The following is a 25,701-nucleotide window of genomic DNA, read 5'->3' as shown; positions in this document are numbered from 1 at the left end:
TTTTAAAAGTGTAATTTCTCTGTCAATTCACAGCCGTTTTTTAACAAATGTAAACGTGGGAGCTGCTGAAAGCCTTCTGACGCTCACACACCAAACATTTAATCTCTGTCATCAACCGTTCCTGAAATATGACAACGTTGAAACACGTCGCTTTCTCTGTTTTTCACCAGTTTTGGACAGTTAGAAACACGTGTTTGGAGGAGGGGGGAGGGGCTTGTGCCACCTTTAAAACCAAGTGCATTCCACCCAAATGTTACTCCATTACCAGCTCTAGTCCTGCACCCGAGGACATTGGCACCAAGATTTCACCACGGAATGTTCTACTCATTAATATCACTCCTGTCTCATTTGTTTCGCATTAAATCAGTCGTAGAGATAGTTGTTGTAATATTTATTATCCATGTTTTCTACACTGTCTCTGTGTGAAACATCTTTGACAGTGAATACACAGACGAAAGGAGACGGCAAGAAGGTGAAATTTACGTGCTCTGTGACGACGTACGGAAACTGCAGCCTCACAGTGAAGTGGCTCCACGTCAAGACAAAAGAGGATAAAGACAATAAGGACATGAAGATTTCAGACTGTTTGTCCACTTTGGCATCTCAACCTCATCATGTGCTGTACGCCCTGAGGAAGTTTCTGACTTGTGAAGTGACAGATCGTCGCACGCACAAAGTGGAATTGTTTACATTCAACCCTGAGTCAACAGGTGAGAAAATAAACATATGTATATGTGTATACTATATATGTATAATGAGTTTTTCTTTATTAAACATAATGCATTTGTTTACTTTGTCGATTTTCTTTCAGGAAAAAACAAATCAGAAAGTGAAAACAAGGAGAGGAAACCACCACTAGAGGGTACTGTACACATGATAATAATCCACAAACGTATCTATTTATTTATTGTTGTTTTGGCTAATAATGAGTTCATGTTCATTTGTGGCCGTTTCAGTCCTGCGTGTCTTGACACTGACAGAAACTTCCTTCCTTCCTGTCAGATCCTCAGCAGCAGCAGCAGCTGCAGTGGTGGTGGTACTTTGCTCTGGCCGTTGTGGTTTTAGCCGTTCTCTTACTAAGCGCCGTCGCCCTCGTCATGTGGCTGAGAAACAGAGGTGGGCACATTCACAGATGAGCAGAATGTTTGCAAAACCCGGATTTCATTTTGAACAACTTCTTTATTTATTTATCTATTTTTTTTTTAACCTCTTCTCAGGAAACAAAAGCAAAATGGAAGAAACCATGGTCTGTATTTTGTTTTTGTTTTACAATATGGGTATAATAAGATAGAGATATATATATTAATATAGTTGGGGATTTTATAATCCTAATAATTCATTTGTGTCACGTTGCAAACTGCTCACTCTCCCACACCAAAGTCCACAGAGAAAATTAACGATTTTAACATCACAGCACACAGGAGTTGTTGATCTACTGCTGCCTCCATCACTAAGTTCAAATGTCTTATTTTGTTAATTCGGAATTAAAGGTCCTTTGTTCAGATTTATCTCAATGACACAAAGTGACCACACGAGGCAGCAGTAGCAGCTCCTGTGTCCCCGTGAGTTTAAATCACTGATTTTCTCTATGGGGTTTGGTGTGGGAGAGTGAGTGGTTTACAAACTTCACTTTCCTGTTGGAAAAGTCTGTCCGACAGTGAGATAGAGACAGAAATGTATTCTTACATATAAGTAGACTTTAACCGAGGCCGATTTTGTTAGGATTTCCAACAGGAAACTGAAGTTTGTAAACCACTCACTCTCCCACACCAAAGCCCATAGAGAAAATCAGTGATTTTAACACCACAGCACACAGGAGCTGTTAATCCACTGCTGCTTCCATCACTAAGTTCAAATGTCTTATTTTGTCAATTCAGCATTCAAAGTCCTTTGTTCAGATTTACCTAAGTGACACAAAGTGACCACACGAGGCAGCAGTAGACCAGCAACTCCTGTGTCCCCGCGAGCTAAAATCACTGATTTTCTCTATGGGCTTTGGTGTGGGAGAGTGAGTAGTTTAAAAACTTCAGTTTCCCGCTGTCCGACAGTGAGATAAAGACATGAACGTGTTCTTAAGATATCGTAGACTTAAACTGACTAGATTTTATTTGACAATTGACATTATTTCATAATGTGATAATGTGTCCTGATGTGTCATAATGTGTCCTGAAATAGACTGAAAATTATGTGGAAAAGTTCAATTTTAGAAAAGAAAGAGTCAATGAACACTTGTCCTGTGTTGTCCTCACTGTGTGTAGGCTGATCCTGGAGATTCTGTTGCCTACGCCTCCATCTCCCACCCCCCTGGCATCAGCTCCCAGGTAAGAAGGCACTCTGTGTCAAATGTTCAAATGTGCTATTTTTGTCAATTCAGCGTTTGAATTATTTTATTCGGATTCACCTCAGTGACACAAAGTGACCACATGAGGCAGCAGTAGACCAGCAGCTCCTGTGTCCCCGTGAGCTAAAATGACTGATTTTCTCTATGGGCTTTGGTGTGGGAGAGTGAAAGTGCTTTTCAAAGTCAGAAAAAAAGTGGAAAGTGAGATAAAAGAGTGAACATATTGTTGCAATATCACAGACGTATTTTTGTTACATGCGTTTTTTGTTAGGTGGCTGTTTGTGTCCCTTTGTGTGATTCATGTCATACATTTATATCCCATAGATTCGGGGTGGTGATTGTAAAGTGACCTACAGCACCGTGAATCTTTCCTTATCTCCTGCAAGGAACTGCGCGGCTGAGCCCGGCAACCTTTACGCTACCGTCAACAAACCACAAAAATAACCTGTACGTCATCCGTATCGTTATGTTTCATATCAATATTTATAATTATTATGATAACTCTCTGAGCTTGGAAAGTAAACATGGACTGAATTTACCCAGAATCAGAATTCAAAATATAGATTTAAAACAAGTTATGTTTTTATAATTGTGTGTAAGTGTGCGTGTGTTAATGTGTCTGTTGAGTCACAAGGGGGAGCTATATGTCAAGTTCCTGCTGCAATGAGAAAGTGAAGGCAAACATGACTGTAGTGTGTATTTTATAAATAAGGTATATTTCACTTAATGTTCAGGCTGTCGTGCATATTACTGTAAATACTGTTGGGTAGAGTAATACTTTTTTTAAAATTATCTAAAATAATAATGAAAAATACAATATAAATTGTATATTTCATGATAAGTGTGTATATAAATAGACAGGAGATACAAATGATTTACAAATCCGGGTTGTGGGTTCGATTTCAATAAAAACAATATTCTGTGTAGTATTCTGTGTAGTTTATTAGTACAATGTTGTATTTTATTGTGTTGAATAATAACTCTGGCTGTGACTGAACCTGAAGAAAAATCTGATTTTTTTTTGCAAAATGTACCAAAAAAATAAATAAAAATCAACAGATGCAGCAGAAACGAGGATCCCATTTGTTGCAGTCGTTTGTCACTTGTTGACGCCTTCTTCTGTTGGAATTGGCCAATCGGGGAGCGCCATAGCCCTAAGGCCCGCCTCTCTTTGTCGCCTGGACCAATGGAATCGGCCGTAGCCTCCGCGAGCGCCAGAGGATGGGGGGGGACTAGCGACAGGCAGCTAGAGAACAGACGGCAGCTGGTGGCACCGTTTCTTCCCCGGTGATTTAATCATGTGAAGAACGGAAGCCATTTTCTTTTTAAATCAACATGTTTTCAAGAGGGAGCTGATCCCGAGGCGGCAGAGCGGGCGCTGCCGGCGAAGGAACCTGCCGAGGAGGCTCTTTTATCGGACTGGAATGGTGGGAAGACCCCGCAGTGTTCCCGTAATAGAAGAAGCCACCAGCAAACATCCGGTTAGGATTTTCCAAAAAAAATAAAAGCGCGCTAAAACTAACCGGATTAGCGATCTTCCGTGATTATGAGGACATATAGTCAATAAATTAATTATTAAACAAATTAACGACGTGGCTAAAAGTTCGTATCGCTTCGCGTTTTGGCACCCTTTGACAAGACCGAGCAAAATGGGGCTTTTATTTTGACGGGTAGACTTTCCCGTACTTCCCGTGCAGGCAGCCGCACGCTCGCGCCGGCTTGACAGTCGAGAAGGAGGAGGTGAAGTTACAAAAAAGGCTTGAACCAAAACAAGACTTCACGGCCTGAGGGGGACGACAACGACGCCGTGGTATGAATGAGACTCGCCGCCGGTTACCGTGTGTTTTCCGGCTCCGACGCCTTTTAAACCGGAGCCCCCTCTGTTTGTGTGAACCCGGAGCCCCGGTGGAAATACGGTACGTTTGGGTAAAAAAATAAAATAACGGTGCGGGCACATTTCGGGTATCATTTCACGATACACACTCGATAATAAAAGTTTTTGTTGTGTTTTATGGCAGTAGGTGTGTGTATTGTGCCACTGTAATGCGATTTAAACTAAATAAGCTCCATATTTTAGACTGTTGAGTGAGTTTACGTTGACATTTTTGGTGCTGCCACCTGCTCGCTGTTGCATTTGAATATACGATATACGATTTTTATTGTGCATTTAACTCACTATAATCTCATCATTGTGAAATTCCGTAATAGACATAATAGTGAATGGGGGAAATGTGTCTAATTTGTTTTACAGAACTTGACTAGCTTAAGAAAAAACGCATACAATCGCAGTGATTTATTTTGCTAACTATTTTGCGTTTGCTAACTTTTTTGCCAACAATAGTAAAAATTGCGATAACCAATGTCGATTTTTTGACTTCAAGGCAGCCGATAAACTAAGCTCTTATATTTAGATTTAAAATATAAAGGTTTAAAAATGGCTGATAATACAAAAAATGTAAAAAAGTATTTTCTGTTAAAATAATGTCTTTAACTAAATATTAAAATCATGAAACGTCAGTTCAAACATCAGTAAAAAACAAAACAACAACAATTTTTCAAATTATGGCAACATATATCAACTTTCTGAGAACAAAAATGCGTAATTTGTAATAATCTGTCATTTAATAAATAATAATTAGCCAATGCTGACAAATGACAAACATCGGCCGAACTGATTAACTGGTCTATGGCTGGTACAAATTTACTTATGTTATGATTTGGCGCTATACAAATAAAATTGAATTGAGTTGAATTGAATTACTGAACTGAAAGCTTTACATATACAGAGAAAACCAGCGTTACGCCACACAAATAATGAAATTGAAGTTTAGACAAAAGGTTCCCCTTGTGTTTGTATAGGAATCTAAAAATATAGTTGATTAATTTGTGGGTTTTTAAACAAAATAATTGAAACAAGATGTCACATTATAGCTTCTTAAATGTGATCTATTAAAACTTTTTTTAGGGCCCCCTAAAATGGTGGTTCAGCGTGGATAAAAAGCCAAAAACGATGTACAATTTTGGATTGGATTCCTCTGTACTTGTTCTTTGTTTACGGGCCTTAAATCAAATGAATTCTTCATCTGCAGGTTTGCCCTTGAAGGTGAAAATGTCTCGTCCCACACTGACGGAGGAAGAGCAGCTCTCGTAGCTGGAGGAGGATTCCCTGCTCTCACTTCTCCTCCTTGTCGGCCTCCCGGGATCGATGACCGGACCCAACTCCCCAAGCCGCACCGGCACCTCCTCGGCCAAACTGAGCAGGTACGGCCGGTCAAAGAGCAGCAGCGCGCACTGCCTGCTCCGCTGCACCACCCAGGAAGGATCCTCCGCGTCTCCTCCTCCTCTTCTTCCTCCTACTCGCAACAGCTCCCACTCCCCCGGGGAGGAAGAGGAGAAGGATGGGGGCGCTCTCTTCTACGTGAACCGCACCGGTTTCCCCATTGAGGGCATCACCTGGGAGAGGATGTGGTCCCACGTGGCTGCTGTGCACCCCGAGGGCCAGGAGATGGTGGACAGGATACGGAACGCCGCGTACCTGCCCAGGGTAAGTGAGTGACAAAATGTGAGGCACAAACGCATCAGTGTGGTGAAATATCGAGGAAATGTTCTTGACCCTAACCACTAGTTGGCAGCAGGCTTTTCGTCATCTCTCTAGAAGAAGATGCATGATTGACACCATTTCCATGTATTATCAATAGTTTCGAGGGTTTCCACGACAACAAACTCACTCCGTCCACACAGACAGCTAATTTGTCCAATTCCAATCTCAATATTTTGTTTTGGGACGTGTATCATATTGACAGATTCTTGTCAGTACAGTTGTACGGGCACATTTAAAAACCTTTTTTAGCCACAAATCTGTGCCTTCTTAAATCTCTGATATCTTAAGACTGTATTTGCAACATTATCTTACCGTTCGACAGCCTTTTCTGACCTGAAAGCTCAAGTTTTGTAATCGCCTTCACTCTCTCGCACCAAACAGCGTTTTTTAGCCTGCAGGTAAACTAGTTGTCGATGTGTCGCTGCCTTGTTTGGTGAGTGTGCGTTGCGTTGTTAAATCCCGCCAAAAACTTTCAAACGCCGAAGTCGCAAAATAACACATTTGAACGCAGCAGTGGATCGACAACTCCTGTGCGCTGTGATGTTAAAATTTATGGATTTCTCTATGGGCTTTGGTGTGGGAGAGTGACACAAACTGCAGTGATGAGCTGTCGGGGCCGATGATAAATAACATTTGGGGAAAGTAAAATATCAATAGTCATAGTAGTAGCCCCACCACTGATGGCTGGACTGTATTCTCTCGTTGTACGCAGCGTTCTTTGATCAGCAATCAGAATTTTTCACTGTCTTGGCTGCTGCTGCTGATTTTCCTCTTAGCTCTGTCGTCAGTGATTTGGCAGAACGCTCGCTGTGTTCCAGGCTGTGGCTGAGGAGGAGGAGGGAATGTGCTGCTTGTTTTGCTCTGTTAATTGGCCATGTGGTCATTAGTGACCCGGTTGTTGGCAAAAAAAAGTGACCCGGTTGTTGGCAAAAAAAAGCATTGGCAAAAAAATCCCATGCTGCTGTTCTGGACATAAGGACGACAGGGATGGAGGGAGGAGGTCCAGCCCAGCTCGGTGCTTCCTGCCTTCACTGCTTTTTAGAGGCCTTTGATTATAACGTTTGGGGTTTGGAATTTCACTCGCTGGCGAGTATCACTGTGAAGTCGGCGGCACTGTGAATGTGGAGCATCTGAAGTGAGAGGAGAATGCACTACCTAACTGTCAGTGTTTGTGCGTGTGTGGAATTACATTTGGAGATTGGAAGGAAAAAACAGCAGCCACAGCGTTTTGTTCGTCACAAATGGCAACCGAAGGCTTTCATATATTCAGAAAAATCAAGATGTTCTCAAATTTTAACTGGATAAAGAGTAACTTTATCCCGTTTTGTCCCCAGTAGCAGCTATGTTTTATTGACAGTTGAAAAAACCTGAATGATCTCTTTTTTTTTTTTTAAAGGACTCGGTGGACAGTGTGAGTTTATTTATCCAGCTCCAATAATTGTATTTCTTCCATTATATGTTCATAATTAGGTGGTTTTATTTTGAAATCCTTTGTGAGGACGCTGCCTAGAACAGTGCGGCGGACGCCGGAGTCACGTACGCCAACGGTGTCCATTGGTTTTAACTGCAGTGTTGTTGTGTTGTTGTCAAGCAACCTGACTCTAGTGTGTGTTTGTGTGAGCAGGTGGTAACTACAGCTGACATGCTGATCCTTATGGTTAACTGTAACTTTAGAGAGAGAGAGAGGAGAAGAGGAGTAACTTTAAATAGATTTATCAATAACTAAACTGTTTTTCTAATTGTATGGGTTTGAGTGTTTTTTCTTTGCTCCAACAACACAACATAACAAAGAAATCATTAAAACTGGAATTATTGTTTGGTGTGTGTGGACAAACATGAGACATTTCCTGACATTTGAAGGACCAAACAAGTGAAAATATTACTCAAGGAGTCAAATCTCTGGAAAATGTGCTGGAGGTTTTCCACCAGTTCCCACTGTCATGATCCAGAACATTACATCCCGCTACATTCATCATATAAGACAAAGTTCAGGCCAAACGATGTCTACAAGTTCATATCTGGGGGGGAAAAACATCTGTACTCTCAAAAAAAGACATGACCAGTGAATAACACAGTTTTTAATCTCACATGTAGGAAAATCCTCAGTGAACGTCAGCTCGCACAAATAATGCGTTATATCACATTCATGAGAGGCGTTCAAAGATTTTAATGCTGTGTTTCCTCTTCAGAGTTCCAGCATGGCTCGTTTGATTTGCTTTTCCGTTAGAGTTGCAACTATATGGAGTTAGATTTTTTGTCAATGTTTTCAATGTACTCATGCGGCATCGGTGAGTTCATCCCCTCACTGTCTTGTTCAGTCTGGTAACTCTACCTCTCTGTTCCTGTTTTTTACCCTCCTCCTCCTCCTTTTATTCCTTTGTCTTATTAGTAATGTCAAACCTGTTTTGTTCCCTCTCTTTGTCACACAAACCTTTTCTCGTGGAGCGGTGGAACCAGCGTGACCCCACACACTTATGGAATTAGATTTGTGTCAATATGTTCAAACAACACTTTTCACGAAGTGAGGGAGCGCAAAGAACAAGCGAGCGAATAAAATTACAATATTTTTGAATGATTAAATCAATATTTCATTTGCTTCTTAAAGTGTTGCTTGAAAATATTGACACAAATCTAACTCCGTACACACTCAAAAAGAGACAAAACACTTCCGTATTTTGGATTCAAGGATTTCTTTGTGATGGAGATCTTTGCTCCGATGAGTCGTGTGTGCAGGTTGTTTTGCTGTGAACGTTGGTCCAGGTGGAATCGTGAGATTATCCAGCATGCACCTGGATTTCATTAGTGGGATTATTCAGTCTGTCAATGCGGACGTGAGGTGAGAGAGAGTGTAGCCTACAGTTATATACCAGTGGTCTGCAGTTCAAATATCACATCCCATAATAGGGCTGAACAGTCATTAATAAACATCTAATTGCAAATATTTTTTGACAGAAATTGTGATGTGAGTCACAATGTCGGGGTAATGCTAATGCTCTACATAATTACTTTCTTTTTCATTTGAAAAACATTTAAAATGAATAATGTGTGATATTTGTGCAAATCCGTGAGAAACAAAGATGTTCTCTTCTGTCTGTAGAGCAATATTTAATCTGCAATGGTAATCTGATTCACATTTTGGCTTTGAGAAGTATTGCGACTTCGATAAAGTGTAAACTATCCAATCAAAAATGGGATATTTTAGAGACGTGTTGCAGTTTGTCATTTTTCTAGAACAAAAGGCTGCAAAAATATTAACACTGGTGGGTTTGTTTTGGCCCACGAGCCAGCAGTTTGATCCCATCCCTATTACTTAAGGAAATTTTAATTTTGAGGTAAAAGTATGGATGACAAACAACGACTAAATGTATGTATTTATTCATATATTTGTCCTCCATTAACAGTTTAAAGTCAAGTAAACGTCTCGTCCACCGTGAGTGTGAGTGACTTTGTACTTAAAGACTTTAAACCACATTTCTCTCTCTCTTTTCACCTCATCGCTTATGCTATTCATAAATAAATAAAGCCCACAGGAAGTGGTGTGGCTGTGGTTCACCCCGTCCTGTTTCAGCCTCATGTGCACAAACACTGACCGACCCACAGAGTGACAGGAAGTCAGGGTTAGTGAGAGATAGAGTGACTCTGCAGCGTCCTGTTGTGAAGCCATATCTGCGGCTCCTGGTGTTTCCCTCTTTCAAACGCTGTTTGTTTGACGTGGTTTCCACTTGTCCACCGTGTGTGACCTCACCACCAGCCGTCACGTCCCGTTCATCTCCTCTAATTATTTCCCGTTGCTATGCACCGTTAGCTTCTGCGAGACATGTAAACTCATTAGGGTTTGTGTTGTTTTTAGCACTGGATGTTATCAGCTAGCATTAGTGCTAACTGCGCTGAGAGTAGCATCAGAAACAAAGAGAAAAAGTTTGACTGTTTTTGTTGTTCCAGGACAAAATATTTAAGAATATGGGAAAGGAAAAAACAGTTTTGTCATATTTTAGGGAACCAAACAACAACCCATCATTTATTGAGAAAATGTTCAACATTATCGCTCATCATGATAAAAAACACTTACAATAAGTTAAACGTGTGAATTTCTATACGTAGCTAGAACAAAACGCATTATTTGTTAAAACAAAATACGTAAATTGTTAGAACAAAATGCGTCATATACTCTAAGAACAATATAGGGTTATTCTTAGTAATAATAAACTTACATCATAAAGTGAAACAGATTTTTTCTTTTGCTGATGTGGCAGAAACAGACTTCTGTACATTTACCACTCGACGCCTTCTGTTACGACCACTGGTTTTTCTGCAGCAGTGAAAACCACGTTCCTTTTTATACAATACATATATACATGTGTGTATGTATATATATATATATGTGTGTATATATATATATATACACATATATATATATATATACTGTGTGTATATATATATATATATATATATATATACATATGCGCACACACACACACACACATACACACCAGTCTTGTGGTGTATATGAAAAAAAATGTTGTAATGTCGTAAACAATAAAATAAAAACCTGTGTTTTGATGACTGATTTTCTGAAAATAATCTTTAGTTTGAGGATGAAAGTGTTTGCAGCTGTTAGATCTTTGGCCATGAGCTGTGAGTGAGTCATGGAACATTAAACACAAACATGTCTGAGGCTCACTGAGTGTTTTTCCACATGCTGGAAATTATGTCTCTTTGTCTCTGTCTCTCGCTGCAGCTTCCTGTTCTGTCCGTCCCGACCTTCAAACCGTCCATGTCCGTCCCCGACTGGCTGGTGTCCGTCCAGAACTTCATGAAGGCCCTGCAGTATCCTTCGACGGTAGCCGTGTCGCCATGGCGACGCACTGTAGGTCACAGCGAGAGCCGCTGCTGTCGGTCGGAGTTAGTTCTGTTTGTGTCTCATCGCGTTTGACATGTCTGGACTGAAAGAGGCTTCCAGTGTGAGACCGACTTCAGTGTTGAGCATTTTCACCACAAGGTTTTATAATGTTCTTTACCAATTTACATTTGGGTCTGCAACAAATTCATTGATTAATTATTTGGTCCAAAAAATGTTGATTGGTTTTTCCAAACCAGGAAAATGATGCAGTTTGAATGATTTATTTGCTCCATAGAACAAAGAAACCAGGAAATATTCACATTTAAGAAGCTAAATTAAATCACATTCTTTCTTTTTTTTGCTTCTCTTTTTTGACTTTGGAATTTGATTTAAATTATTTTTAGTTAAATAAAACCTCCCAAAACCGAAGATATCAACATTTAAGAAGCTGAAAAATGCAGAGAAAGGTTTTTTAATTATTGAAAGAAAAGTTTTTATTGTGAGAGCACGGACATTGTCACATTTTAACTCTTTGTCACCTGTGTTCTTACAAACCAGCACCTGGAATGTTTCCATTCAGTTTAAATCTCCTGGATCCAGAACTTTCTAGATCTGTGTCCAACTTAAACTGCTTGTGTCTGTTGTGGACTTGTTCAACGGGACTGAACCGTGTTACATTTAAATTGACGCCTAATCCATAATCTGGATCAGATCCAGATGAACGTTAGTCTGATGGTTGAGATTCTGATCCTGTATACATGTACCAAATTTCATTCAAATCCACTGAGTTTTGACAGAGATATTTTTTCTTTTTTTGTACAATTTTGCCCATTATAAAAGAGACTGATGCGTCCAAAACTGTGGGACAGGAAGTCGTGAACAGAAGGACAAAGTTCCAGATATAAACGGAAGCTCTGTGGTGGAGGTAATGACATCGAACGATAATCAGGTTAAGTCACAAGGTTTGATTTAATCAGATTATTTCATGTCCTGTCCCGCTGTAAATGTGAATGGAACGTTCTGTAAACGTCACAAACTGGAGGAGGAGGAGCTGGGAATCAAACTACCATTCGTTTTACCTCCTGACCCACAACTCTGATATTTCCTGTTTTTATTATTATTAGTATAAAATAATGTATGACCCTTGACTTTTGTGTCAGATATAACCACACGGGAACACAGTTCTTTGAAATCAAGAAGACGCGTCCACTGTGTGGGTAAGTGGACATCAGGATGTGTCTTCATCGTCTCTGTGTTCCCTCCCCTGCTCCACCGTCTTCCTCTCTCTCCCTCCCGCTGACGCTTTTCTTTTCCCCTCTCTCCTTGACTTCCCCTTGCTCGTCCCTGCCTCCCACTGTGTCTCACCCCGGCTTTCTCCTCTTCGTCCTCCACTCATCCTTCTCCTCTTCCTCCAGGTTAATGGAGACGGCAAGAGAGATGATCAGGGAGTCTTTGCCAATCAAATGCCTGGAAGCTGTCATCTTAGGGATGTATCCTTCACTCGCACTCTCACACACACACACACACACACACAGAGGGCCGTGAGGTTATTTTGTTATCTCTGTGTTAAATCAATGAGACACGTTGCTCTAATGTCTCGATGCCTCCCACCACTGCCACCCTTAACACTTCTCACCGAAAGTGGTTGCCTGGCAACAAGCCCACTTCAAAGTTTAGCCCCCCACCATGCACACGCGCACACACACACACACACACACACACACACACACACAGGCTTTGTATCATCCGTCAGCTTAAAATTTAAAGCAGCAGTACGTCGTTTTTTTTTCTTTCTTTCTCGCCAGCTTTGAATTTTAATTTTTGAATTTGATTTGCATGATGTTTTTGTCAAAAAAACGGAAAAATATTCACATTTCAAGAAGAACAATATTTAAAAACCACTCAAACTTATCAGTAGATGATCAAAATAGTCAGCGATTCATTAAATAATAGTTTGTAATCCGTAACGTACCAGATGTACGTTAACAGCTAAAGAATTGAATCCTCATGTCATTGCTTCAAAATCTCTTTTTAAAACCTGTGTCCCTGGTCTTGATACTAGTCCATGGTCCACTTTTCCCTGTGAGATCTTGAACAGCCCGTCAATCCTCTCCACAGGTATCTGAGACTACCAAGTTTTGGTTTCATTTTCCATCATGGTATGGTTTGAGTTGGAACGGTTAAGTCCTGGGTCAGGCTTGTGTTTTTCGACTGAGAACAGTACCTTAGGTACTATGCTACCTTTTGAAAATGTTCAAGGCCCTTGAACACTTTTTTGAAAATGGCCCTAAATAGACACGGTCATTGAAAGTGCTTGAGTTCTGTGCAAGAAAGAAGAGAAGTTGATCTGTAAGGTAAATGTCTCCCTTGTTTGTTACAACGCCACCTACTGTCTTGTGCCCTGCGTTGCTTGATGTACATAGTTGTCCTAGTGGTGTTGGGGACACTTTCCACTGTCTCTCTCTCTCTCTCTGCCGTTAACGTGAGATTCCGAGCAGAACAACGAGTGAGTAAAGTTAAGTAACGAGCGCAAATGATGATGTGATGTCAGGGAAATGAAAATTCCAAAGATTGACTGTCCAAAAGGGACACTCACTAGCATGATGCTAGCAAATCAATAAAAGTGGACACCGTCATAGGCGAAGACAAGTTCCCACAAGCTGCCCTCCCATCTAAGCACATTCTAGTCCTTGAAGTTGAGGGAATTGGTCCTAGATGGTCTTTGAAAAGTCCTGGAATTTGATGGGAACAGGCAAGAACAGACAACAGACAAGAATTCCTGCTCGTTTTGTGGCCGTTTGTCTCAACAAGACGTCAAATTTTGTACGAGTAGAGACTGCGTGTGTTGGAGAAACACTGGTCGCAAGGGAGTGACGTTTTTCTGTCGCCCAATCAGCCAATTGTCATGGGTGGAGCCAATTTAGCTCCGACCTGACCGTACCATTTTACTCTGGTACCCCATGTGAATGGTGCCAAAGAATGGAGCGGTTGGGGCTGGTTATTTTGGTACTATTCCTAATGGAAACACAAGTCTTTGTTTCTCTGAGTAACTACCAGCGGCTGTTGGAGATCAAAGTCCCAGGTCAATCCTGGAGTCTACTACCATCCAGGGACAAGATTGTTAAAGGGATTTGGCTCCTGAGACCATGTCTGTCTCGGTCCATTTTCATACCAAAGGGAAGGAGCCGGTCAAAGAGTAGAATCTCCTTTTCGTTCTGGATCTGATTTCTTGTCATGTCTGTGTACTCTGTGAAAGTGAGATTCCTCCTCCTGGAAATGACCAAACCTAAAGAGGATTTCATGCCCTTTTTTCCCCCTTATCTAAAATCTCACCAGAGAGGAAGGAAATGTTGAGAGAGAATCCAGGAGGAGCTCTTTCTCCTCTGAATTTCCAGAGGATAAGCTCATCGTCTGTTTCAGAGACACTATAGAAGGATCATATGGATCTGCCTCATGTTCTCTTCTGACGAGCATCTGTTCATTGTTCATTATTCACTCTGATCAGCTGATCCCGGCTCACACTGAGGGCTGTTGTTGGCATTTACTGTATAATTAGATTTAAGTTTACATGGACCACAAAGATCAGAAAGCAGCCGTTGTTGTGATCCTTGCATTAGGAAACTGGAGTGTGAAGGTTTGGTATCAGTTTTCTTCAGGATCAGGACTGTGCAGCATGGACTCTCAGTGCTACTGAAACACTGTGTGTGTGTGTGTGTGTCACTGTGTGTCAGTGGTCGAGTTGTGTTAATATTTAATGAAAGCAGCAACAACAGCGGCAGCTCTGTGGATTCCAGGCCGCTGAGGTGACGGACATGAGCTCAGGCCAGAGGAGCAGATGGTCAGAAACCAGCCCACATGGTCCACACACAGTTTGAACGTCCAGTGGTGCCAACTCACTCATCTACTCAAGTTTTTGTTGCTTCATAAAAAAGAAAAAGCTCCCTTTCTCACACCAAACCCCATAGAGAATCAGTGATTTTAGCTCACAGGGTCTACTGCTGCCTCATGTGGTCACTTTGTGTCACTGAAGTAAATCTTCAAACATCAAAAATAACACGTTTGGACTTAATGATGAAGGCAGCAGTGGATCAACGGGAGATACGGCGGTTCTTGAAGTGACACAGGTTTCAGTTTCCTGAAGGAAAACCATGTCTATCTAAGAGAGAAATTGTCTCCTCATTGGTTACCATGTTTTCACTGAAGGAGACCCTGCCTGGTTCAATAAAAAAACACTTTATGAAGTACATAACATCACTTTTAAATGAGATTAAAACATCAGAGTGAATCAGGAGGAGCAGCGTGACTTGTTGTTTATCCTGAGACGTTTTCGGAGAGTCAGACTGAGTTTATTTCCACATGACTCGAGCTCCTGAAGCTGCCAAAAATTCAGACAGACGCATGTTCCGTCTCAGGTTTGTCCTCAAACGTTTTTAGTTTTTTTAGGTCCCTTAACCTCGACGTCCTGACCCAGCTACCTGACCAACGGGCTGACTTCTCTGGAGCGTTTCCCCATCAGCTTCAAGACGCAGTTCTCCGGCCACTGCTTCCACCACGTGGTGCTCGGCGTCTACTGCAACGGCCGCTACGGGTCGCTGGGCATGAGCCGCCGTCAGGACCTGATGGACAAACCGCTGGTCCACCGCACACTGGGGGAGTTGGTGGCCGATTTTGAGAGCTCCTACAGGAGATACCAGCACACCCTGAAGAAGGTAAGAGGCGGGAGGAGGAGGAGGAGGAGGAGGAGGAGGAAGGAGGAAGAACGGGACAGTCGGTTATGAGATGTGTCTGAACGTTCTTCTTCTTCTTCCAGGTGAAGATCGGACTGTACGTGCCTCATGACCCACACGTCTTCCAGCCAATCGAGTGGAAGCATCTGGTGCTGAACGCCGCCAGACTGGGAGCTCAGGAGATGAGGAAGGAGCTGGAGAAACACGGCCGAGACATGAGGATGAAGGTAACCACACCTACACCCGCGTGTCCTGGGGCTGGAGATCTTCAGTGTAGCTCATGGATTTTGAAGAGATTATATTATTGTAAAGTGAAATGTGTTTAAATGAATGCACAGAGGGTCACAAGGGCTATTAATGAAGGTACATGTTTCAATTATACACACACACAAACCTCATTTTGAGCTTTAATTAACCACCAGTGAAGTGTAATCACTGACAACAGCAGCAGCAGCAGCAGCAACAGCTTCAGCAGCAGCAGCAGTAGCAGCAACAACAGCAGCAGCAGTAACAATAACAGCAGCAGCAGCAGTAACAATAACAGCAGCAGCAGCAGTAACAATAACAACAGCAGCAGTAGCAGCAAGAAAAACAGAAAGAAAAAAAACAGTCTTTTATTGGTTATTATTGATTAAACAACATTGTTTGTGTTTGTGTGTGTGTGTGTGTGCGATTGTGTGCGATTGTTTGAGGTTAAATATTTTGCCCTTGTTCCCCCTGTTTATTTTCAAATCCACATTTAATGTGTGTGTGTCAGTATATATGTACTGTCTGCTCAATATGTAGGTCAGTTTGCAGCTGTCTCACATACACACGCACACACACCGTCAGATGCTGGTTTGTCATAAAATCTGCTGAACAACACAGGATGTGACTTTATTATAGACTTCTGTTTGTGTGTGTGCATGTGCGTGTGTGTTTGTGGGTGTATGTGTGTGTGTGATAGTTTTCTCAGTGAGAGCATTTCTGGACAGTGAGGTCATTGTGTTTGTCTCAGGAGTGGGCCTGTGTGTGTGTGTGTGTGTGTGTGTGTGTGTGTGTGTGTGTGTGTGTGTGTTAAAGGTTAAAGGGATAGCTCTTTTTTGTGGTTGTAGGAGAAAATACATGATACATGTGTAATGTCAATAAATAATAATAAAAAAGTTCACACTGATATAAAATGAAGTAAAACAGTGAATTCAGAGCCATTTAAAAGCTTAAACTACCAACATACACACCAGGAAAAACATGTATAAGCCACTTATATAATATATATAATAAAATCTACGCCAGCTTGAGTCTATCATATCTTAAGAATGTGTTACTTTTTCAAGTAGGAAATTAAGTGTTTGTCACTTTGTAATCCACCCACACCAAAGCCCATAGAGAAAATGAGTGATTTTAACATCACAGCACACAAGAGTTGTTGATTCACTGCTGCCTCCATCACTAATTTTGTCTTATTTTGTCAAATTCGGCTTTTGAAATCAATGACACAAAGTGACCACACGAGGCAGCAGTAGACCAGCAGCTCCTGTGTCCCCGTGAGTTAAAATCACTGATTGTCTCTCTGGGGTTTGGTGTGGGAGAGTGAGTGGATTATTAGGTGAGCCTTTTTTATGTTTCATGGTTAAAATGTTTAATTCTGAATAAACTCAAAATAAAAGACCATAATGTTGAATAAACAGAAGACACACACACACACACACACACACATTTACAGTCACATGACTCAACCTGCTGATCCTGCACTCATGATAGTCTCTCATTACTCATCTGTGTGTGTGTGTGTGTGTGTGTGTGTGTTCTTTTATCTCTTATTCTCAGATCCTGAAATCCTCCAGCGCTCAGTCACCAATCAAAGAGCGGAGCCGCGGGAAATCGCTATCGCCGCGGCGACGGCAGAGCAGTCCTCAGAGACGCTTCGCACAGCGCAGAGACAAATCGTAAGTGGACGTGTTCTCAGACTGAGCCTGGTCCTCTTGGCCCTGAGTTCATAACAGAACATGACAGCTGCTGCTGCTGCTGCTGCTGCTGCTGCTGCTGCTTATCATCGTCTACTCACTGCTGAGCTGTTCAGGTCAGGGAGAGTTCACACAGGACGTGACCTCACATTCTGATGTGTGTGATATCTTTATGAAGACCTGAACACTTAAAAACCACAGGAAGTGAAGATAATCACCTTTTTAAAATGGCTGATTGTTGGTCGAGACCTGGTTTTTGGGTTAGGTTAAGGTAAGTGGTTTAGTTTTTGGTGGTAAAGGTAAGGGGTTTAGTTTTTGGTGGTTAAGGTAAGGGTAAAGGAGTGTTTGTGGGTGTTTTAAAGTTAGAGTTAGTTAGAGTTCAGAGTTGAGGTTAAGGGTTAGTAGAGTATGTCTCCAGTCTCAATATAATGTCCTCTGTTGTCATGGAAACAGTGTGTGTGTGCTCTTGTATGTGTCACCTTGTGGGGACCAAAACAAACATAGGGAGTGAGGACATTTTGTCTAAATCTCACAATGTTAAAGGACTTTTTGGGCCTTAAGACCTGGTTTTAGGGTTAGAATGAGGTATTGTGTGTGTTCTTGTATTAAGGACCTTTTTTGTCAGGTCCAGTTAGTCCTCATGGAGACCAAAAACCTGGTCCTGATGAGGCAGAACCTCATTTCTGAGGCACTAAGGTTAAAGATTTGAATGGAAGGTTAGTGGTAGAAGTGAACTGGTTATGGTTAAAGTTAGTGATGTGGAGAGTTATAAAACACAGATTAACACAGATTTTTTGGTCCAGCCACAAAGGGATTAATCTAAATTTGTGTGTGTGGAACTCAGTGGCTCTTAAAAACCAGGATGTCTCACTCTGTCAGTAAAACACAACAACACACAGGACGCTGCTCTCTGTGTGTGTGTGTCAGCTGTGAGCTGGGATGTAACACAATCTGACAGCAGCTGCAGAGTCCACACACACACACACACACAGGATTAGCGCTGCCAGTTGACGTCGCTCTGTAACGACCTTTATTATTAGAAGCTGCAGCAGCAGCTGAAAGCGTCTGATTATCTCCGAGTGCAGCGACGAAACCACGCGTTACTAAATAAACCGACGACTATTCGCTATCAGCCGTGAATGTTTCTGTGAAAGAATGAAGGTTTTTATTATTATTATTATTATTGATCCTTTTCATACATTATTGACCTTTTGAGAGAACTACACACACACACACACACTAAAGGTATTTATAAGGACTAAAGAACGTTAAACGCTGCTGAACGCGTCGTTAAGAAGCTAAAAATGTTTCCAGCTCTTAACGACGTGTTGTCAGAGCAAAGAGACGATGGAACAACAAGAAGAAGAAGAAGAAGAAGAAGAATCATTATTATCATGATAATGATGATAATTATCTGCTGCTGCTGCTTCAAACAACACTGACAGTGACAGTGAGGTGTTAGTTTTATTTCACTGACGAGACAAGAAATGTGTGAAAATGAGATTAAAATAGTTCTTTTGCTTTAAATGTGAAAACTTGTGTTTTTTTGTTTCTTTTGAAGGAGAAAAGTAGAAAGGAAAATAAAGTAGGAAAGAAACAATATGATCCAAGAGAGGAAATGGAGGGAGGGAGGAGCAAAAGGATACAGGAGAGGAGAGAAGGAAAGGAAAGGTGAACAAAGGAGAGAAGGAAAGAAATGAAGAAGAGTAAATGAAATTAGGAATAATAAAAAAGGAAAGGGGAGAGAGAAAAGAAAGGAGAGAAAGGGAAAGAAAGTTAAAGGAAAAAAGAAAATATGAAAGGGAAAAGGTTTTTTAAAAAGAGATATGATTGAAGAAAGTGAAAGTGTTTCTCATTATGTGTTCACTTGTTCATCATCATGTGTTCATCATCATGTGTTCATGTGTTTTTCAGACCGGCCTCCGTGGACAGGAAACCTCCAGAGCTCAGCACTCTCAACGACGGCTACCAGATACGCATCTGACCTTCTACATTCATCCATTCATCGTCCATCTGTTCATCCGTCCATCGTCTTTAACACCTGAAGAAAACCTGAAGAAGAAGCTCTGACAAAGACGAGGTGGACACGATGAAGACGAGAACTTTACTGAGCTTCAACAGCGAGAACGTCCTCAGAAGATCCTTCACGCGCACACACACACTCACTCACTCATGAACAATTCATGGATTCATTTACGTTTCACCTTTCTGCGACGTCCTCAGGATGAGAAACGTCCATGTCCCTCAAGAAAAGTAGGTCCAAGTGTTGCGATGTCAGAAAACGTCTCTGCGACTTTTAAACAAAGACAAAAACGTCACTTTAGCGACAAAGTGCCACAGTTTTCCGACATTTTCATTTTATTTATTTCTATTTATTCGTATTATTTCGCAGTAAAAGTAACAGTTAATTTGACTTTTATTGATCGCGTAGAGAAATGAAAAGACGCAGAGGAGACGAATATCCCTCTTTTCCGTCCTCAGTAACTGAACATAAAATCGCAGTAAATTAGTCCGCGATTGTTCATTTTGCTATAAAACTTCTTGTTTTTCTAAAGTTCGCAGCCATTTCGTATTAAAAATGCAAACAAGTTTACGTTAAAAGTTCTTACGCCTGGAAAAAAAAACCACGATCATTTCAAAATCCGCGTCACTTTCTACTAAAACAAAATGGCAAAAAATTGTTGTGTGATTTGTGACGTTTCATTTCAAAATCGTGCGTTTATTTCGCGTTAAAAAACAACAAGCTATGCACACGTCAAGTCCGGGGGGGCGGAGATAAAATCCTCGTCTTCCGCAGTATTTTTTGGTTTCCGGAAATGAAGCGTGTAGAATAATTTGTAAAAATGTTTGACGAGGAGTTTTTACGACTTTTATCTGTTTTGTGTCGCAGGAAACGCGATATTTTTTGTAACCTGAAGGTGGCGCAGAGACACGTTTGACGACCAGCACGAAAACAACAAAAGCACAAAAGCTGCTTTTTTCTCTACGAGTTTGTGGACAAACCGAACTCAAGAAGAAGAAGAAGAAAATTGTGGACTTTTTTTTTACGTCCGACGGAGACGATTCTTTGATGTTTTTGTTATTTTTTTCGGAAACAAAAACAGAAGAAGGGGATGCAACATTTTCATCACAACACAAGGGCCTAAAAACTCGATGCACAAGACGATAAAGACTTCGGATGAAAGAAAAACCGTCACAGGCGCTTTTTACGAAAAACTGAGACGCAACGTAGCAACTTAGAAAAGTTTGAATTTAAATTTAAATGTGCTTGAATATTTATCGGACTGAATGTTTTTTTTTTATTTACTGATCGTATTTTTATGTTTTTTTTGTATTTTTTGGAATGAGAAGCGAAAAGAAATTGTCCAAAAAAAGGAGAAAAATAAGAAGTTGTTTCTTTTCCCAACAAAAGCCTTGGTTTGTAAAAGTGCCGAATCATGTTTCTTGACTCTGTTGTCGATGCACTTAAAGGGACAGTTCATGGTTTTATGACGTAGACTCAGAGCGCCCCCTGCTTCTGAACAAAAAAACCTGATTTTAGACACGTAAGTCTGCTTAAGGTCTACAATATCTTAGGAAACACATGTTCATGTTATTTTGTCGTTAGACAGACTTTTCTAACAGGAAACTGAAGTTTGTAAACCACTCACTCTCCCACACCAAAGCCCATAGAGAAAATCAGTGATTTTAACATCACAGCACACAGGAGCTGTTGATCCACTGCTGCCTTCATCACTAAGTCCATGTGTCTTGTTTTATTAATTCTGTGTTTGAAATCCTTTTGTTCAAATTTACTTCAGTGACACGAAGTAACCACACGAGGCAGCAGTAGACCAGCAGCTCTTGTTTCCCTCGCGAGCTAAAATCATTAATTTTCTCTATGGGCTTTGGTTTGGTGTGAGAGTGAGTGAGAAAACCCTGAACTGTCCTTTTATCTCTCTGTACTGTGATGCACTTCAGTCAGTTGTAAAAAAAAAAGAAAGAAGAAAAACGCAGATTAATTCGTAAACTTTCTTGAATTTTATCAATTTTGTCCATGTAAGATTTTCAATCAATATTGTTCCAAAGAATGTTTTTTAAAAATCGCATTATTTCACTAATAGTTCACGATTGCCCAGACTAAAATAATCATATTACGCAGAATTTCCGATAATCTAACCAAAAGGACTCTACCTTTTGAAATTTTGTTGCACATATATATGATATTTTTAAACATTTTAATGTGGTTTCACGATTAAATCGATGATGGAAGTAAAAAACACAATCAATGTGTTTACAAAGTTTTAGACAGAATACAATTTTCTTGCAGCTTGTTAAACCAAATTCAGAGCAACATATTCTGATGATATTTGAAATTAAAGAAGTCAGATATGAAACAATTTGTGATTTTTGATTTTTTTTTTTGTTTCCAGTGCCTCAACTGTGTTGCATTAATCAGATTGTGATTTGTTTTTTGCTGCATCTCTTCTGCTGGTCGTGACTTCACCGAACAAAATTCTGTTACAGTTTGTTTTCTTGTTTTGAATATTATTCGTAATTCTGCAAAAAGTGGATTTTGGGTTTTTTAATATAAAACATTGTGTTTTTGTGTATGCTGGGTGGGACAGAGAAGGCCAGCGATGGTGCTCCATGGGAATCGAACCCTAATCCTGTGTGACCGTATTGAGTCCACTGGTTTATAAACATCATCATTTATATTCTGTTATTTTTTTCAAGCTCTTGTTATTGAGTTTGTGCTTTTGTTTTGCTGTGGTAGGAGCAGATGTGGCGCCCTCCTGTGGTCACAGTATCAACAGATGCAGCATGTGTTGTTTTAATAAAAGATCTATGTTTTTATCTCATGTTTTGTCATCTCATGTTTCTCATCATGGACGTGAGACCATGAATCATTTATGCATCAGCTGTGACACAAGACACTTTTCTACAGCTCATTTCTACATACACAAGCTGTGGACACATGAGGGAACATTTATATTTTTAACGTTTGACGTTTTAGAGAGATTTTGTTTCATTTTGGACGACATACTGAACTATGAATTTTTTTCACTTCTTTCACGACATGCTAAAGTATGACTTTTGTCTCATTACTATACTATGACTTTTTTGTCAAAATTGTGCAAAAATCATAGTTTAGTATGTCGTCCAAAATCAGTAAAAAAAGTCAAAGTATAGTATGTCGTCCAAATTTTGACAAAAAAGGCATAGTATAGTATTTTGTCCAAAATGAGAAAAAAGTCATAGTATTGTATGTCGTCCAAAATGAGACAAAAAAGGCATAGTAAAGTATGTCGTCCAAATTTTGACAAAAAGTCATAGTATAGTATGTCGCCCAAATTTTGACAAAAGTCATAGTATGTCATCCAAAATGAGACAAAAGTCATAGTATAGTATGTCGTCCAAATTTTGACAAAAAAGTCATAGGATAGTATGTTATCCAAAATGAGACAAAAAAGTCATAGTATAGTATGTCGGCCAAATTTTGACAAAAAGTTGTAGTATAGTATGTTGTCCAAAATGAGACAAAAAAGTCATAGTATAGTATGTCGTCCAAATTTTGACAAAAAGTCATAGTATAGTATGTCATAAATGAGACAAAAGTCATAGTATAGTATGTCCAAAATGAGACAAAAGTCCAAAATGAGACAAAAAGTCATAGTATAGTATGTAAATGACGTCAAAATGAGACAAAAAGTAGTAGTATAGTATGTCAAATGACAAAAAGTCATAGTATAGTATGTCGTCCAAAATGAGACAAAAAGTCATAGTATAGTATGTCAGTCAAATTTTGACAAAAAAGTCATAGTATAGTATTTTGTCCAAAATGAGACAAAAAAGTCATAGTATTGTATGTCGCCCAAAATGACAAAAAGTCATAGTATAGTATGTCAGTCCAAATGACAAAAAGTCATAGTATAGTATGTGTGACAAAAAGTCATAGTATAGTATGTTGTCCAAAATGAGACAAAAGTCATAGAATAGTATCAGAGACAAAAGTCATAGTATAGTATGTCGTGACAAAAAGTCATAGTATAGTATTTTGTCCAAAATGAGACAAAAGTCATAGCCGTCCAAAGACAAAAAGTCATAGTATAGTATGTCAGTCCAAATGACAAAAAGTTATAGTATAGTATGTTGTCCAAAATGAGACAAAAAGTCATAGTATAATGTCCAAAATGAAAAAGTTATAGTATAGTATGTTGTCCAAAATGAGACAAAAGTCATAGTATTGTCCAAAATGAGACAAAAGTAGTATATATGTGTCCAAAATGAGACAAAAAGTCATAGTATAGTATGTCAAATGACAAAAAGTCTGTATTGTATGTCCAAAATGAGACAAAAAGTCATAGTATAGTATGTCAGTCCCTGACAAAAAGTCATAGTATAGTATGTCAGTCCAAAATGAGACAAAAAGTCATAGTATAGTAGTCCAAAATGAGACAAAAAGTAATAGTATACTATGTCCAAAATGAGACAAAAGTAATAGTATGTCCAAAATGAGACAAAAAGTCATACTATAGTATGTTGTCCAAAATGAGACAAAAAGTCATAGAATAGTATGAGACAAAAAGTCATTGTATAGTATGTTGTCCAAAATGAGACAAAAAGTCATAGTATAGTATGTCGTCCAAAATGAGACAAAAAGTCATAGTATAGTATGTTGTCCAAAATGAGACAAAAAGTTATAGTATAGTATGTTGTCCAAAATGAGACAAAAAAGTCATAGTATAGTATGTTGTCCAAAATGAGACAAAAAGTAATAGTTTAATATGTCGTCCAAAATGAGACAAAATGTCATAGTAGTATGTCGCCCAAATTTTGACAAAAAAGTGTATGTGAAAATGAGACAAAAGTCATAGTATAGTATGTCGTCCAAAATTTGACAAAAAGTCATAGTATAGTATGTCGACAAAAATGAGAAAAAAAGTCATACTATAGTATTTGTCCAAAATGAGAAAAAAGTAATAGTATACTATGTCCAAAATGAGACAAAAAAGTAATAGTATACTATGTCGTCCAAAATGAGACAAAAAAGTCATAGTATAGTATGTTGTCCAAAATGAGACAAAAAGTCATAGAATAGTATGTCGCCCACATGAGACAAAAAAAGTCATAGTATGTTGTCCAAAATGAGACAAAAGTCATAGTTTAGTATGTCGTCCAAAATGAGACAAAAAAGTCATAGTATAGTATGTCGTCCAGATTTTGACAAAAATCTTGTAAAAACAGACCCACATTTCTTTTTCTCATAAAAATAGAACCACCTTTTTTTTTCATAAAACTGACCTGAAAGTCAGTGATTCAACAAGAGGAATAGAGTGCAGGATTTATATAATGTATACACACATGTACACACACACGTACACACATGTACACACACGTACACACACAGACAGCTTCTGATCAAATAATCTTCTTACGTTCTGCAGATTTCAAAGGTTGCAAATGCGTTTAAAGGAAAACACATTTACAGAAATAATCCCTTCATTTTCAGTGTGCAGCAGCTCAGAGATTAGTCACTCCACTAGTCCTCATGGAGACCAAAACCTGGTCCCAATGAGGCAGAGTCACATTTCTGAAGAAACCGGTTATGATTAAAGGTTACTGTTAAGTCATTAACTAGTAATGGGATTCCTTAAATCCTGTGGTCCACTGCTGCCACCTGCTGCTCGTAAAGTGAACTACAAACAGATCTGTGTTTTTCAAAGTTCAAGGTTCAGTTTTTCAGGATGTGTTTTTATGAGATTTTAAAGTACACTTACGTACTTTAAAGAAAGTTTTAGAGAAGCAAACGTGTCTTGTTGGTTTATTTTAATCCACTTATACTTCAGTTTTGAGATTCAGGTAAGATATTAAACGATAAAAAAAATAAATAATCCAGATCATTTCACGTTAAGTATCTGTTAAATTCATTAAACTGGTTTTTTCTTTGTCATTTATTCAGGATTACAGAGCCAGAAATCTTTTTTTTCAGTGGAAATGATCTTGTAAATGAAGAAAAAATTGTGCTTTCTGTTTTGTTTGAAGTAAACGTTAATAAACTACCGCCCCCTGCTGTCTGCTTTCACCTCAATGAGAAGAAAAACAAACGAGTATCTTATTAGGAAACAACCAGTGACAAACAATTCTTTTATTTACAAACTGTAAACTTTCCAAAAGTGGAAAATAACTCTTTTTACAACGATAGAAAAATAGATCCATCACTGTTTATGTTCAAACACAAACCTCTACCATTTAAAATATGTCCTCAT

General features: G+C 39.5%; 2 protein-coding genes across 4 annotated transcripts in view; both read left to right on the top strand.

Moving 5' to 3' along the window:
• The window catches only part of LOC122784014, a 5,503-nt gene extending 2,236 nt beyond the window's left edge, over nt 1-3,267 (top strand). The window contains exons 3-8 of one of the 2 annotated variants that reach the window (XM_044049043.1): nt 441-710; nt 812-862; nt 1,003-1,116; nt 1,218-1,246; nt 2,259-2,321; nt 2,666-3,267. In XM_044049043.1, coding sequence (XP_043904978.1) covers nt 441-710; nt 812-862; nt 1,003-1,116; nt 1,218-1,246; nt 2,259-2,321; nt 2,666-2,785 — 647 coding nt within the window. In that variant the 3' untranslated portion in view covers nt 2,786-3,267. Of the gene's footprint in view, nt 1-440; nt 711-811; nt 863-956; nt 1,117-1,217; nt 1,247-2,258; nt 2,322-2,665 lie in introns of those variants that run through there. The other variant, XM_044049044.1, reaches the window with a different exon arrangement.
• A 280-nt stretch (nt 3,268-3,547) lies between these two features.
• On the top strand, nt 3,548-20,479 carry vash2 (vasohibin 2). 2 transcript variants are annotated; one of them, XR_006362127.1, is made up of 10 exons: nt 3,548-4,257; nt 5,431-5,885; nt 10,681-10,769; nt 11,943-11,999; nt 12,198-12,272; nt 15,254-15,491; nt 15,593-15,736; nt 17,316-17,434; nt 19,367-19,705; nt 20,343-20,479. XR_006362127.1 is itself a non-coding variant. In XM_044049042.1 (9 exons), the coding sequence occupies exons 2-9, from the start codon at nt 5,547-5,549 to the stop codon at nt 19,434-19,436; spliced, it is 1,131 nt and encodes a 376-aa protein (XP_043904977.1). In that variant the 5' UTR covers nt 3,548-4,257; nt 5,431-5,546; the 3' UTR covers nt 19,437-20,479. The 2 variants fall into 2 exon arrangements, 1 of the variants encoding a protein (XP_043904977.1); XM_044049042.1 differs by having other exon boundaries at nt 19,367-20,479.
• The last annotated feature ends 5,222 nt before the right edge of the window (nt 20,480-25,701 follow it).

This window comes from Solea senegalensis, linkage group LG17 (assembly GCF_019176455.1).
Source record: "Solea senegalensis isolate Sse05_10M linkage group LG17, IFAPA_SoseM_1, whole genome shotgun sequence".
Taxonomy (NCBI): domain Eukaryota; kingdom Metazoa; phylum Chordata; class Actinopteri; order Pleuronectiformes; family Soleidae; genus Solea; species Solea senegalensis.
The sequence above is the reverse complement of the archived record's forward strand: the minus strand, read 5'-3'. Positions and strand labels throughout refer to the sequence as shown.

Coding starts and splice junctions, on each gene's coding strand:
- vash2 (XM_044049042.1), top strand. CDS start 5,547: ATGACCGGACCCAACTCCCCAAGCCGCACCGGCACCTCCTCGGCCAAA. Junction 5,886..10,680: donor ACGCCGCGTACCTGCCCAGG/GTAAGTGAGTGA, acceptor CTCTCGCTGCAG/CTTCCTGTTCTGTCCGTCCC. Junction 10,770..11,942: donor AACTTCATGAAGGCCCTGCA/GTATCCTTCGAC, acceptor CTTTTGTGTCAG/ATATAACCACACGGGAACAC.